This window comes from Halichoeres trimaculatus, unplaced genomic scaffold, assembly GCF_033239565.1.
Source record: "Halichoeres trimaculatus isolate MK-OKI-2021-1 unplaced genomic scaffold, fHalTri1.1 fHalTri1_scaffold_8, whole genome shotgun sequence".
In the NCBI taxonomy this organism is placed as follows: Eukaryota; Metazoa; Chordata; class Actinopteri; order Labriformes; family Labridae; genus Halichoeres; species Halichoeres trimaculatus.
The window spans coordinates 5,443,207-5,458,810 of record NW_027437186.1 but is presented as its reverse complement, the minus strand read 5'-3'; the positions used below and the strand labels follow the sequence as shown (position 1 = coordinate 5,458,810).

Here is a 15,604-nt window from a genome sequence, read left to right as displayed (position 1 = left end):
GTTTATCCTTTAATTTTAATACAAACAAATAAGTAAAAATAAATGCTATTTATTCAAGTGTAGGCTCACAAATTTCATGCCTCCCTGCATAAGTCAGTGTCCTGGTCAGGGCACCCCAGTCTAAAAAGTCTGGTCCGCCCCTGCTTGACAGATCGCACCTCGATGCTGGTTCGTTATGTTGCTCTGTTTGTCAGCGGATGGATTTATGCTGAATGGAGGATTTAGTTGGTGGAATAGAGAGAGTTCCAGAGAAATACAGGACTCAGCTTCCCCCAGGTAAAAGTTTAACAACTTCTCAGTCATGTCTGTCCGAGCAGCACCGCTCTGTTCGATCGCCCATCGTCATCCCATCTCCCACCCTGCAGTCTACTTTCACAAATCATGATCCATCCAAATCACCATAAGAGAGGATTTTCTTCGGTAGAGGGAGGATGTTCTGAGAAAAACTAATGTATATTTCTTTACTGTCTAAATCTCAAAATGATCAGAGTATAACTTTGAAGAGCAGCAGGTTTTACGAGTGTCAATCACATCATCAATAATCTGCAGGTGAACCTAAAAGGGTCTCGGCTTTGTAAATGTTTCAGTCAAAGATCTAAACAAACTCCTGAAAAGTGACTGATAGAAAACAGAATATTGGAGGAAAGGGATTTGAACGTTCACTGACGAGAGGTCTAGTTTATATCAACCTCTTTGCACTGTTGATACGGACTATAACGTGTCCATCAAGGTGCTGGGTCTCAAAGACGCACACAAACATTTTTATGACATTTAGGTTTCTGTTGTTTAGTTAGTGAACTGTTAAATCACGCTGCACACACGCGGAGTCAGCGCTTGCTGCGGTATAAAAGGTACGCAACAGCAGGGAGAAAAAATTTGAATTAATTGATATATTCGACATATCGCCCAGGCCTAGATCAGTGCATGGAGCGTCTGACCGTGGAGCACCTGTTCTACCGATCCAGCTTCAGTCCATTGATTGTTTACTGAGTGAAGCAACCAAGGGTCTGCGTCCCTAAAGTTTGAAGTCTGTACAGTAAACATGAGATGAATTATGGATGTGTTTACCAGACAAAGCATCTGTTCCATTTTTGGTTGAACCCTCTCCCTCTGCCATCGTCTCAGCCTGGTCCTGTTGGGCGGTGTTATTGATGACCTTGGCCTGGCAGTGGGCCTCTGTGCTGTCGATGACTGTGAGCAGAGCCTCCAGTGAGAGGAGGTGTGTGGTGTAGAGCTGCCCTGATACTGGGAAAGCATTCTGGGGAGACAGAGGGGAAATGATGGATTTTATTAGTAACAAAATTATCTACAGAGTCGAAGAAAGTTAAAGAAACCATGCTATTTAAAAAAAAACATGAGAAAACCAGGCTCTGGAGGCTCCAGCTGACTGTGAGAAAAACTGTCAACAAGGAAGGAACTAAAGGAAATCTTTAAATAGCAGCTGAGGCACAGATAAGTTTGTAGGAAGACTAAATAACGATCTGCATGCATTTAAAAACAGAGAGGCTGTACATTTCACTGACTCTGAGAGATTAGAAAAAACCCTAAAGATGGTTCAGGTTGTCTGGACCAGGTCTGCTTTCTGTCCCAAAAGTCAAAACTAAACAGCTCCTTTAAATCTAAGACGGAGACTCACCTTTTAACAGCTGCCTTTTATATATATATATATATATATATATATATATATATATATATATATATATAAAAATCATCAAATTAATATTTTTGTATTGCACAACTCTGAACTTTAACTTTTATGTTTTTCTTTTTTTAAAATTTTTGTTTAAATCTAAACCTTTTGTTTTTCCCCTTCTAGTTTCACTTTGCTTGAGCTTGAGTGTGTATCTCTTTTATCCAATTATGACATTTGCCATACAAACAAACCTTCCGTACCAAAAAAATTGTCAGTTTACTTTTTGAAAACTTGAAAGTGATAAGGCCTCGTAGCTTCTGCAGCTGCTGCAGCGCTGTTTTCTCCTCGTCTGGTGGAGCTCAGTGAGTTTCCTGTTTGTCAGTTAAAGCTGTTGCAAAAGAGACTTCTTTGAATGTGTTTCTCAGTCTAGAATTTTTTTAATAGATCCTCTGGATTTGTGTTTTTAGATCCTGCCTCATGATGGGTCTTTGTTTGGACCTTCAGCACAATTAAAAGTCCACTCCCTGATGACCTGAGCACTCTCACAGCCACATATGATAAAATCTGATAAATGAGAAGGAGCAAGACCATTAAGAGATTGAAGAACCAATAATATAACTTTCTAATCAATTCTAAAACAGCCTGAAAGCCAGAGACTTTAGATTTAGGATAATAGAGTCTCTTTCTGGTTTTTGTCAGTATTCCAGCAGCTCAAGCTGAGAAGTTTTCTTTTTTAGAAAGACCAACAGTTATTGTTTAGCCAAGTCAAATACTTGATCTTTGCTTGATCTACTCCATCCTGATTGATTTGCTGATCTCTGGCTTATCCATTGCAGATGGCCCTAGATTGATGAAGCTAAAACCGGAAATAAACAATGTGCCAGAGCGAGTAAAAGAACACACACTGGCCCTCATTTATCAAACATGCGTACGCCTGAAAATGGGTGCATGCTCCTTTCCACGCACAGATCAGCATTTATCAATCTGAATGTGGGCGTCGGGTACGCTCAAATCCCACGCCAGGTCTGAGTTCGTGTTCGCAAGTTTCATATCAGTGGAGAGCGGAGTGCAGCGAGGGAAATCCCTCTGTGGAGGAGAATTATTAGATCATATGAGCACAAAACATTTTCAGAAATAAAAACTGATGTCCTTAGATTAATATTTAGATCCTTGATTTAGATATGACTCCAAGAATACTTCTAACTGTTCCCTGTTATTCCACCATCCTATAAAATACTTCGTTATGAAGGAGCAGCGTGAGCTGTCAGCTGATTTCTACGTTTAAAAAATGTTTCCTCTATCAGTTTACCAAAAAAAAAAAAAGAGGCTGATTTCAGTTTTTAATGCACTCCCGTGTTCATCATAAAGTCTCCGCAGAGAACATCCAGAGGACGCTGGATCAAACTTTTACAACAGATTTTTTTAAGGAAGCTGTTTGATTACAGGATTCACTGTGAAGATGAAGATGGTCTGTTATCATATAAATGTGAACTGTGTGCGAAAAAGTTCAGTTTCAATTTCATAACAAAGGAGGTTTATTTACACGAGATCACAACTTATGAGCTCGTCTCGTGGTATGAATAATCATAAACTCAGGTCTACCCGTACGTAACTGCGCACGATCAGCACACTTCAGCTCCTCTTCCTCCTCAGTCTATGACAGGTTCAGGCTGGAGTCTGCAGCTTCTTTCAGAGCTCAAACACATTTTTAAAAGAAAACTTTCCACGTTTCTGGACCTGAACAGAAACAATTAATAATATTGTGGCTTCTAGGAGTCAAACATCAAGGATTAATTAATCAAGGTATAGACGAAGGATGTGTAAATTAAATGTTTAAAACTCTGTTGTATTGTAGTTTTTCACATCCACGCTGCTTACAGTTGCAGTGATTTCCTTGCAGGTGAGTTTTTTTCTGATTTGCTCTATTTTTCTGACTGCCAAACAATGCGGCGTCATTTCCTCTCTACCTCTGTTGCTATGGCGTTGTCGATCACTGGCATGGAGAAGTTCCCTTTTTCCCCTTAATGCCGTAAATTTGTGAATTCCGTGGGTTCGGCCAACTGAACCTTGAATATTTAGGGGCGTGTTATGTAAATTATGATTGTTTTCAGCCACCACATTTATCAACAGCTGATCAGGCGTACGGCGTGATTGGCCCAGGTACGCACATTTCATGAATCACACGCAAACGTTGCCATAAACGGATTTTTACACCCAGATCTGCGCAAATTCCCACGCAAGATTGATAGATGAGGGCCACTGTCTTTCATTTATCTCTTTCATGAGAAAAAGCAGCAAAAACACTTAAAGTTTTGCTTATCCAACTAAAACAGAGTCAAAAATACAACCATGATAATTCATGTAAAGGGCATCAGAAATCTTCATCATCAGTGTGCCTGGACTGATCAATACCTTTGACAGCAGCTTGGTGAGGTCCTCAAACAGATTGGAGCAGTAGAAGTCACAGTCATAGTTGATGTAGAGCTCAGTGACAAAGCTGGGGATCCTCCACAGCTGGACCAGAGCCTCCAGAGCCATCTCCTTCATCTCATAAGGCATCTTAATGTTCTCAGACGTGATGATGTCCATCAGTTTCTTCAGATACATCTGCAAATTCAGCACACAGGGTAATGAATGGTTGTTTAACAGGACGACTTTAACCATCCATCCAAAGACTGACTTCAGAGAACAGGTCTCTGGTTTCTCAGTTACCTCCAGCTGAAACTTCAGATGGACTCGCATGCTTTCAAAAAGCAGGAAGCAAACTCGTAAAGAGGCAGCGTACAGGTTCATACGGTCCACACTCAGCAACTGAAACAACAACAACACAATGGGATTAGAGTTTATATTTATGTGAAGCATAAGATTTTGATTTCTTATTCTGAAAAAATCATCTAGTCTTAAACATGTGGTTGTCTCATCGGAGCAGATCCTCAGCTCTGTGTTAAATTATGAAAAGTTTCAATCTGTGTCGAGCATTGAAAGTATCTCTCTGTCAATTCAGGAAAAATGTGTTCACCAAGTAAAAACTCAACAACAAACAGTCTTTACCTGGAAGAGATGTCTGCAGAGCTCATCTTTCACAAGTCCCAGTAAAGACTGATAGTTAGCGATTTGTCCTGATTCCAGTGCGACAGTCAGCAGCTGCAGGCCCATGTGCATCATGGCGTCCGTGTTGTGGCGGTCATGAGGGCTGGTCAGTGAGATCAGGAAGCGGAAGAGCTCCCTTAGACATGGTAGGCCGTAAGGAATGAGGGATCCTCCTGGAGAGGAGATAAAAACAGGGCGCAGGTTGAGTAAAAGCTGAGGACAAACTATGAGCATGATTTGCTCGTGGCTTTGACGGGAGCAGCATGAAGCCTGTGAGCTCTTTAAAATCCTCCTCACCATCTCTTTGTGTGGACTGTGTGAACCGGACTCCTTGAGGGTTGACGTAGTCCATATCGTGGACAGAGGCGCTGTCTGACTGCTCTGTGACAGAGTCTTTGTCCTCCAAAACTTCTGGGATGGACTCCACTGAGGTGGACTGGACTGGTTCAGCCAGCCTGCCCTCAGACTGGACACAAAGGGTAAGAAGACACTCATCATCAGTCAATGCAGAGTGTTAAAACCAAATACGAGAAATATTTGCTCAAAGACACAAAAGTACGACTTAATTTTACAAAAAGAAAACGCAAAAATCTGAAAAGTTTTCAATAATAAAAAAACGACACAATCCTTGGTTGTCTTGTTGGCTCTACAAAGACCTGTACCTGAGCGTCTGAAGAGCCAGGCTCACCACAGGCCAGTGTGGTGGTGGCGCCCGGGGTGGTCGCTGATGAGCTGCAGTTCTCCAAGTCAGAGAGGTCTTCCCTGGAGGTGGCTTTGGAGCAGGTGTCCAGGCCGCTGTCTGTGGTTGTAGGACTGGAAATGGATGATCCAGCGCTGTCTGAAGCTGGGATACTAGAGGTGGACAAGCCTGGCTCGATGAAGGAGACGCCACCTGACGGAAGAAAGACAAACATTATGTTTTCTGGGATTCACCCAAACGGCAAAAGGTAAAACTTTACCTGTCATTTCAGAAGTAGCATCAATGTTTCAAGATTTGTTTTGATAATTTCTAAATAAATGTGTCCTCACAGGAAAAAAAACAGCCACATTTGTTAGAAAGATAAAATTTGTGGAGTGAGCAACAGAGCTCAGTATCAGAGTAACACTAATGTAACACTTGCTTAAAGGGGACATATCATGCTTGTTTCTCCTTTTCACTATGCCAGACTAGGATGCCTGTAAAGCATTTCTGCCCTCAGTACAAGTCATTTAGTTCCTTCATTGCCCCACAATAGCGTTCTCAATATCCTCATTTTAGGCCATTCTGAAGATCTCGTTGAAATGCTCCGTTTCGAGAATGACCTCCAGTAGCCTCGCAACATCACAGCCCTTTGTGCTCTGATTGGTCAGTTCTATCAGAGGGGCGGAGGGGGTAGAGCCAGGGGGCAGTTTTTGCAGCATGGCAGTATTTAAAAAATTGCCATATTGGATGGGGCAGACCGAGCGAGTTTGCTGTTTGCCAAAACTTCACCGTAAGGCATTGATAGCACTAATAAAATGGCAGAGTGTAGGATATGTCCTTTTGTATTGGACCCCGAGTCAGACCCGGACGGTTCTGCAGCTCAGGAGGAAGAAAATCCACCTGGACACAGATCATCTCTGGACGCTTCAGTGTGGTGAGTCAAAGCGGTACTGTAACATGTATAGTTTATACGTGGAAATATAGGCAGACTTCACCAATAAACTATTTCTATAACAGGACTCCATCCTGCTCCTTCACTTTTCTCTGTCTGTTTTATCCATCATGCTGAAAGTGTAGTCTAAAGATCGCCTCTACCGTCAGTTCCTCACTATGTTATTACCGCAGCATTATTGTGGTCCAGGTTCACAGTGCATGTCAGAACAAGCATGCAAATATCACAGTCTCACAAGTATTACGACGTCTGCTAAAACTACAATGTTTTAACTGCTAATTCACCATGTAAAGCCAAGCTGCTCAGCAGAGCAGAGTCCCTGCATCCAGCACTCAGTCAAGTCAGTCAGAGCTGGTAGGGAGCTGTATTTATACTCGGCTCTTGGTGGGTGTATCCCTCGGTGGCGGCTGTGTGACTAACTGACATCGCAGAGGAGGAGCTGCTTTATCAGATTACTCCAATAAAAAAAAGGATCCTCGTGTCATCATGAAGGTCGAAATCTCGCGGCCAACTGGCAATGCCCTATTTTCAGAGGCATCAAATCTTGTTCTAGGATATCAGAAAAAATACAATATCTCATTTTTTGAAAATTCAGGGGGTGTAAGGTCTTGTTTTCAAATTGATTATATTATATGTAAGTATTAAATCAGGGATCAGCATGATATGTCCCTTTTAATCTTCTCTGCCAATGCCAAACAACTCTTTCTGTGGTTGACTCTTGTTTGGTGGATTGGATGCTGATCCCACAAGTGGGTACCTTTGGGGGTACCAGGAGCTCCAAACAAGAGTTAATGGCAACAGCAGAAGAAACTTTTTTGGCCCTGGGAGAGAAGATGCTGCACTCAACCCAAGTACTCAGCTCTACTGCTCATCCCAAAAATGCATGTTCCTGACAAATGTGGCTCCATTCAAAAGAAAAATAAACAAAAAAAGTTACAGTTGCAACACAGAAATAATCAACCAGACACTAATGTTAAGTTTAGAATCCTGAGACTGACTGAAAAAGCTGATTGATGGGTAAGGTTTGCAGCCTGTGATAAAATGTCCTCAGTGAAAGAGCTTTAATCTTTGATAACAGAAGGTAAAAATACTCCACCACAAGTAGTGTTTTATTCAGTCTTAGTTATCATCAAAGAATTAGTTTCAGCTCCTGATGCGACCTATAATTTAATGCTATAATCAAGCAGTACGATACATGAGAGGCAATTGACACCAGTAGTTGAAAAAGGAGTACTGAAACCTTTTAAAAACAGCAGAGGGAGCTTCAGGCTTTAGATGTTGTGTTTCTTTAGACTTTATGGCAGCAGGTGAAGATTCAAGGAATCATCAGCTGTTTCTTACACAAACATGATACCTTAACATCCTCCTGAAGATTTTATTTTCTTATCTTTATCTGTCTAGGAGTGACGTTTGATAAACTATTATAGTTGGCTCCACATCTGCAAATACTTAACAAATAAATCCAAATTTGTTCATTTTTTTATTCTTTTAGCTTTAAAGGTGGGGTCGGCAGGATTTTCCTAAAAAATAAAATTTCAACTTCTACAGGAATAATCCTGCGCAATCGTCACATCTAGGCCTTTCCATATGTGTTAGTATCTATGTCTGCCTCAACCCCCTCCTCTGCCTGTTTTTTTATTTTTTGGTGGTGTCGGGATGTTTCTGGGCAGAGAGTAGACGTGGCTACCTCAACCAATCAGTGCACAAGTGACTTTGCATGTTGATTAGTGAGTAGAAGAATTTATCCCGAGCAGCTGTGATAGTGGACATAGCATAAAGAAAAAGAAACCCAAATAAAGTGAAATGAAACGCTAAACAGATAAAGCTTTTTCCAAAAAGAAAAGAGGGGAAGCTTGGCTCAACTATGACTTGCTGTCAGGAACTTGGAGAGCAGCACGGGGCGAAGAGTGATGCGAGTTGGCTTTCTGCTAACCAGGTATGTGTCAAATAATCAGTGATTAGCTTGTGTGGGTGTGCGCTGCCGCTGGCACTGAGCCAAGGAGGTGGAGCCCAGTTTAAGTGTATTTACTTATAAGTAACGACCCTACCTTTAACTCGTACAATCTTACCACCTAACAGAAGTACTTTTTGCATCCTTTCAAAATAAAAGCAAAACTGTTACCAACTCAGGAAATGAAACTGCTTGTGAGTCAAATCTTGGGAAAAGTGTGTAGTGATGGTATTACGATGACAGTTTCTTACCTGAAATGTTGTTGTTGCTGAGGGTACTGGTCTGTGTTGGGTCCATCTGACCCGAGGGACTTCGAACCATGTGGCGAGGTGGCCTTGGAGAGCGCTTCTGCTTCTTCCATTTGGATGACTCACTCATCCCACCAGCTCGCATCTTCAGCTGGAGGAAACGGAGCAGATCACTGAGTAACGCTTCTCGAAATGAGTCTCAGGACTGGACCAGCACACTTACATGACTGATTCAGACACTGATCAGACAGGATGCTTGATTTCTCTTAATGCTACAAAGCACAGTTGTTCAATCCTAATTTGGCAGGTTTAATCTTCAATCATCATCTTGTTTAACGCAAATATAAGGCAAATAAAATAAATAAAAAAAATATTTTAAATGATTCCCTCAGCAGCTTGATTAACCCTGGTTCTGTGACAGATGATTGATGTGTGCTGCGGGGGTACTATGGATAACATCCTGTTTGATCACGTTGTTGTATAATAAACATCTTCAGCAAAGATCAGCGGGACGTAGCACTGAAAAAGCATGGTATGAATTTGCAAATGAACATTGTACACTGAAAAGACAGCGGTGCTATAACTTCACACAGCTCTGTAAGGCCCGTCACAGCCTGATTGTTTGTATCTTGTTCTTATTAACCATTGATGGTCTCAGATACTCAGCTCTATCTGTTCTAACTTACCTGACCCTAGAAAAAACACAAATACAGAGATGTTCTTTGTGCTGAAACAGCTCAGAAAAAACATCCGTGGCATGATAGCTGAGACATACACATGAGGGTAAAAAACCCAAGAGATGACTCAATAAAAAATGAAGTATCCAAAAGCACAGACTTGTTACAATGAACAGGATGGAGACTGCAGAATCATCTACGGTTGTTTCTTCCTCAGTAACTGGATTATTTCTTTATTATAGCACATCTAAAACTATTTCTGCAAGACAGATTTAGGCTACAGATGAGGGGTTAGTGGGGTTTAAGAAAAGGATAAAGGGACAGGGGTGAGGGAGAGGGGTTCTCCAGCCTAAATACTGAAAATTATCTTCTTCCTTACCTGCACTCGTTTGTTTTTCCACAAGATATTGTAAGCCTCAAAGAGAAGGGGAGTGGGCAAGTACCCGCGATTAGTGATGGGTAACATGTCAGCAGTAGGACCAACACAAAACACTCAAGCAAACACGCTGATGCATGATGGGAAAGAAGCTGGGATCCATACAGAGTTGGAGTCAGGGGACACAGACACAGCCACTACAGGCTCTAACCAGCAGAGGATGAGCAGCCAGCAAACAAGCAGGCAGTGAGGGAACAGGCGGGCAGGGCATGCAAACAATGACTACTGTTGGGATAACTGCCTACAGCTCAATGTTCAGGGTTTATGATCTTTTTATGTAGAGGTGTGAAGGTTTGACAAGGAGTCACCAACTTTCCTCAACAAAGCAAACTGCTGCAGAGTCTCAGTGATGCACCTTCACGCCTCGTCTTGGAACAATCATTCAGAGACGCACAGTTTGTCATCTTACCTTTATGACTCATCACATGTTGTTTCTGTTAATTAACAGCTCAGCCTTTTATTAGCTGGAAAAGGTGTTTATTTATTATATCTTCATACCCAACTCACACACATGACGATGACTTAATTGAAGTGTGTGTAAACTATCAGGATGTTGAGCATAATCAACAAAAAGTTTGGAATGCTCTATGACACAGCATGTCCAGTTCAACCAGCCGTACTGAGCAAAAGAGGCAGAGAGCCAGGCAAAGAGCTTATTTTTTAATTACTATTTCACCCAATATATCAGCACAAAGCCAACATGAGCAGCAAAGTCCTCCCTGTCCCCCTGTGTCTCACTGAGGCAGATGCTAATGCAATGCTATATCGCTTTTAAACGGTGTCACGTTTGTAAGGAACATGCATTTTGTGGGATGAGCAGCTGAGCCGAGTATGTGGGTGAACAATTCAACAATTTACCAAATCTTCTCTGCCGATGCCAAACAGCTTATTCTGCTGTTGACTTTAAAGTGATACTCCGAGATGGAACAAGTTGGGTGCTATCACAAGGTTTAGGGCAGAAATTACCCCTACAGCAGTGTTTTTGTGCAGCAGAAGCCCAGAGCGCTCGCACCAAACAACCCCTCCCTGCTCCTCTGCCGGTTTCCTCTGCACTCAGACGGGGCCATATTTAATTGACCAAAAACACAAATAAATGGACTCCCACCGACAGCATCAACAGCATCCTGTGAAATGTCTCCTACTGTGACACCTGCCTGTCACTGAATGTTCATTGTTTGAGTGAGTGAAGGGGGCGTGGCCTAGCCATAGGTCAGTTGCGACAGTAAAGTAAGCTGTTTTGGCATTGGCCGGAAAGATTAAGCAAACTTCATGGACTCAACCCACATATTTAGCTCTGCTGCTCATCCCAGAACAAATCAGCTGTTTTTCCTCATTACTCAGAGTGCATTGCACAGAAATGGCCGCCTGTGTGTGCATTTCTGTCACATTTCTCTAAATCTGGTGTATTCACACCATTAATTTGACTTTATAAAGGTTTGTAAGGTTTCTTCTGAATCAGACAAGCAACAGTGAAAATATCAGCTCAGATATTGGATCAACCCTGGTCTCCTCCTTCAGACACACCACTGCCTCTTGAATTTAACAGAGCCGTTCTATGCTTTTCTTAAAGATACTAAAAAGACACAGTTTGGCTTCTAAATAGATACTCATGAAATGTTTTTAAAAACTTGAAAACCAGCCAAGATAAATGCCAACCCAAAGCACCACCATGCACTTCCACCAAACAGCCACACTAAACCTGCTTATGTCAGTGCACTACGCCAGAACCACACGGCCAGTCAAATACCCTCTCAAGGCCACTCTGACTCGTGTTTCTATGCTGCTCTGCACAAATAAGATCCTGAGTGTCCAAGATACAGGATGAGGTCTGTAGGAAGCAAAAGAGGCAGACACAGACAGATGGGCAACTCAAAGTGAAGCTAAGAGTTTTAAAAAGGAAGTCTGACGTGAAAGGGCAGAAATCAGACCAGCAGAGGGTTGACTGTCAGAAACAGGCGACAGCAGCAGGATAAGGCATAAATGTGTGAGATACAGGGTTTTCTTTCTCTACATCACTAAATCAACCAATGACAGACATTTGACCAGAGAGGCTGTGAGTACAGAAGTTATTCTAACAGAATGTGACTGTGATAGGATTTCACATTTCTGAGCCAGTTAAATGATGATCATAAGTCATAAACTTTACTTTACAGGCATAACCACAACATTCAGACAGAAACTAAAGAACAGCACGATGACGATGGAGGAAACATGACAGTAAAAATGGAGAAAAGGCAAGCAGACTAAGTTCACATTCATCATGTCACTTCTGTTACCTTCTTCATGTTGGCACCCACATAACTCTTGGCCTCTTCTTTGAACTGTGGTAGTCTGCAAGAACAAAAACACATTTAAATAAAGGCTCTAAAAAGAATCTCATTTTAACACTCTGCCTTTTTTACAGGTAGAGGAACCTGAAAATGATGAACCCGCAACCTAAAAGTTACACTTTATTTAGTAGGTTTCAACAGCTTCTCTGAGGATTTCAATTTACAATTCTTATTTACCCATTGATATTCAGACTACAAGTTTTAAAGAGAGTCTAAACACTGTGCCAACTAAAAGATGCTGTGAGGAGGATCTGTTGTAATTATAGCACAAATTTTCTTCAAGACAACTTTTTACTGGATACAGCACGACGAGGTAAGGTATCAGTGCAGTTAAGTAGCGCCGTTGTTTGAAACATGATAAGCAAACATTGTGAGTTTGTATCGTACGCCAGTAGCCGACTAAATGTAGCTCTACTAGCAGCCAGGTGCTACGACATATCTGTAGTCTAGCATTACAACAAGCAAACTAAACAGTAGTTTAGTAGCTGTCCATATGTAGCACTGACAGCCCAGTGCTCTAAGACATGTCTGTAACGTGTGACGTTAGTGAACCCTGGTTATGTCCTGCCAGTCATCTACCAATCAGAGCTAACGTAACCTCACTCTTCATTTTATTGATAGACTCTCAAGTCTGAACAGACCACTGCAGAATAACTGCTGACTGTGGGTTGGAATCAACATTAGCACAAACAGTTTAGCTCCTGAGTTAGCCTTTAGCCTGGACTGTATCTCACTCTTATTTATCTTTCTTCTGCTCTCCTGTTCTTTTTCTGTCTGACAGTTGAGCTCCTGTGTCCACCATCACTACAAAATTAATCACAGAAATCGTTTTCAGCAGAGAAAAACACACAGATCTCCATTCGCTCTACTAAACTCATCAGCTGTTGTCATAGAAATTTGGAAGTGCTGTAAATCAATCCAGTGTTGCTCGACCTGATCGGGAAGCTATGTTAGGGCATATACCTAGAAGTGAGACCTTTTCAAGATCACTTAGAAACTCCTCATGGCCCCTTTAATGTTTTAATCAGTATAATATAATTTAATATAGTATAGTATAATATAATATAATATAGTATAGTATAGTATAATATAATATAATATAATATAATATAATATAATATAATATAATATAATATAATATAATATAGTATAGTATAGTATAGTATAGTATAATATAATATAATATAATATAATATAATATAATATAATATAATATAATATAATATAAACCCTGGCTCCTGTTTTAAGTGAAATTAAGTTTAAGCAACAGTCTGTGATGTACATGTTACTGAATCATTTAGGCACATTTACCATCAAAGAGCAAACCATTTCATTTAATTTGGGTTTCATTTCCGTACAGTTCCACTTCTCACATGTTCCCTGTGAACAGAGTTTATGTTTAATAACTGTCATTTGTGAAATCGGCCAGATTTGCCCTGGTTGTGGGTTTTGTTGTAGTTTTCTTAGGGAGAGTTTTAGGTAGGATGAAACTTTCTGCATCATTTTGTTTGAAAGTGATTGTCATAAACAGTACACAGTATTAAGTATTTTTCTTATTTTGCACAAGAAATGAAAAACACACAACAAATGTGATAAGAGTAGCATAATACTGAACACTACTTCCAATACAGGAGAAAGTTGATGATCTCTGCATTTAGATATGTGGAAAAAATATCAGTATCTGTAATCAGCTGAATGACGTGTGGAATTAGGGCTGCAGCTATCGAATATTTTAGTATTTGAGTATTCTACTGAAAATCCCATCGATTAATCGAGTAATCGGAAAAAATACATTTTTGTTTAGTTAAAGAGCAGTTACTTTTCAAATGAAATTTTTTCTCTTTAAGAAATAGAATTTTCTGATACAGCATGTCAATAAGAGCACTTCTTTTGGTAGCTCCAAAATTTGTAAACACACTTTGACACATTTTTTGTGCCTTGTACATCTCATCAAATGTTGCGGACCCAAATGGCACCCGTTTCTTGGAATGACCCATTAGTCTCCAAACTCCAGAAAAGAAGCTAAATTTGTTGCTAGTTGCTATTTTGTATAAGAGGTAGCTTGAGGGGTCTGAAAACTCTCTTATTATGGCCTCAGCTCTATTTGAAATACCACTCTTTGATCTTTTTTTAAATTTAACGATTCCTCAAGGCGGAGAAAATTACTCGAGTATTTTTTGTAATCGAGTACCTCGAATCATTCGAGGAATCGTTTCAGCTCTATGTGGAATATTCGGTATATTGGATATTGGCAAAAAACTCCAATACTGTACACCCCTAAAAGGAATGAAGCTATAACAGCCCCCAATGGGTGCTCACTTACTGTTTATAGCAGTTCATTACAGCGACAAATTGAGAACGGACTTTGCAAACTATACCAAAGGCAACAAATCTCTCTCATGCAACAAAAACTCCTACAGTCTTTTATGAGTTTTTGGATGTTTAGGTTCAGCTAAAATCCACATTTTCCAATTTACCCTCAAGGAATGAAAACCCACTTAAAGAGCTCTGATCACCATTGATTTGTGTCCTGAATCTGTTCTGTTTTCACTTTATTTACATGTTTAAAGAGTGATTACTTCTTTGATGTTCCTTCCTTTAAATGAAAACAGATTAAAGTGAACAGTCGAACATGCCCTGAGCTGCTAAAGAGGCGACGACACGGTGGGAATCTCAGCATTTAAAACCCAGCCAATAAAGCCGAGCAGCATTTGATGAGCAATGTTGGCTGCTGTTCTTTAAGAATCTCACAAAGAATGTGTGACTGTGCGTGTGTGTGAGTGTGTATGTGTGTGTTTGTGTATGTGCACGTCTTTCTGTGGACTCTTGAGCTTTGCTGGAAAATTAGATGTCAGCCACAGTCACGCACACACACACACACACACACACAGACAAACAAAAAGAGGAGCCAGCAGCCCCCCTCCTGACATTAAGTCAGCGTTAATAGAGTGTTGTCTTGCAGGCCCGATTATTAGATGATCTGTGGGTCCAACAGATTAACATGCCTAATACTTTCAGCAGGCCATCTACCAGTCCTTCTGAGGAGAGCTGCGGCTCATTATTCTCTAGTGGGTGGTGGAAAGGGGGGTAGCCCAGACCCTCTCACATCTCTATTATCCTGGGTCTGTGGACAGGAAGGGGGGCTGGGGCTGAGCCGGAGCAAAATAAGATGTGGGGTGTGTGTTGGAGCAGTAACAGAGGGACGAAGTGGAAAACCCTCTCTAGATTTCTCTCTCATGCTCATGTGCAGGAATGCGTCTGTTAACGGCTGTGGCTGCTGAGCTTTTCCTGTTAAAGGACATGATAACCACCGAAGAGTCCTGCCAGTAAAACCGAAAAGAAGCCAAGAATGATTGGAGGGAGAGTCGCTGCATGGTGACAAGCTTGGCAAAAACCAACACTGGACTTCTCTGGACGGACTTTAACCCATCACTTTGCAACAAATCCTGCATCAAATAGTCTCAGTGGCAACACGCCCTCAGAGGAGGGTGGAAAAAAAAACGACACAAATAAATTTGAGCTGTGTTTGCTCTGCAGGAGTGCGTCCAAGCATGTAGATGAGCAGAAGCCTCTTTTTTGTGGCTGATCTTCTTGATTGCTTCTGT

The 15,604-nt window shown here is 41.1% G+C and overlaps 1 protein-coding gene across 4 annotated transcripts in view; it reads right to left on the bottom strand.

Moving 5' to 3' along the window:
* gbf1 (golgi brefeldin A resistant guanine nucleotide exchange factor 1) overlaps positions 1–15,604 on the bottom strand; it is a 129,687-nt gene that overhangs the window by 34,741 nt on the left and 79,342 nt on the right. For 2 of the 4 annotated variants that reach the window (XM_074675201.1, XM_074675202.1), the window contains exons 8-16: positions 11,946–12,000; positions 9,613–9,648; positions 8,560–8,707; positions 5,386–5,615; positions 5,021–5,189; positions 4,685–4,896; positions 4,346–4,444; positions 4,046–4,240; positions 1,069–1,258 (exon numbers count right to left, since the gene is read on the bottom strand). In XM_074675201.1, the coding sequence (XP_074531302.1) occupies positions 1,069–1,258; positions 4,046–4,240; positions 4,346–4,444; positions 4,685–4,896; positions 5,021–5,189; positions 5,386–5,615; positions 8,560–8,707; positions 9,613–9,648; positions 11,946–12,000 (1,334 nt within the window). The remainder of the gene's footprint in view (positions 1–1,068; positions 1,259–4,045; positions 4,241–4,345; positions 4,445–4,684; positions 4,897–5,020; positions 5,190–5,385; positions 5,616–8,559; positions 8,708–9,612; positions 9,649–11,945; positions 12,001–15,604) is intronic. The other 2 variants (XM_074675204.1, XM_074675205.1) reach the window with 1 other exon arrangement.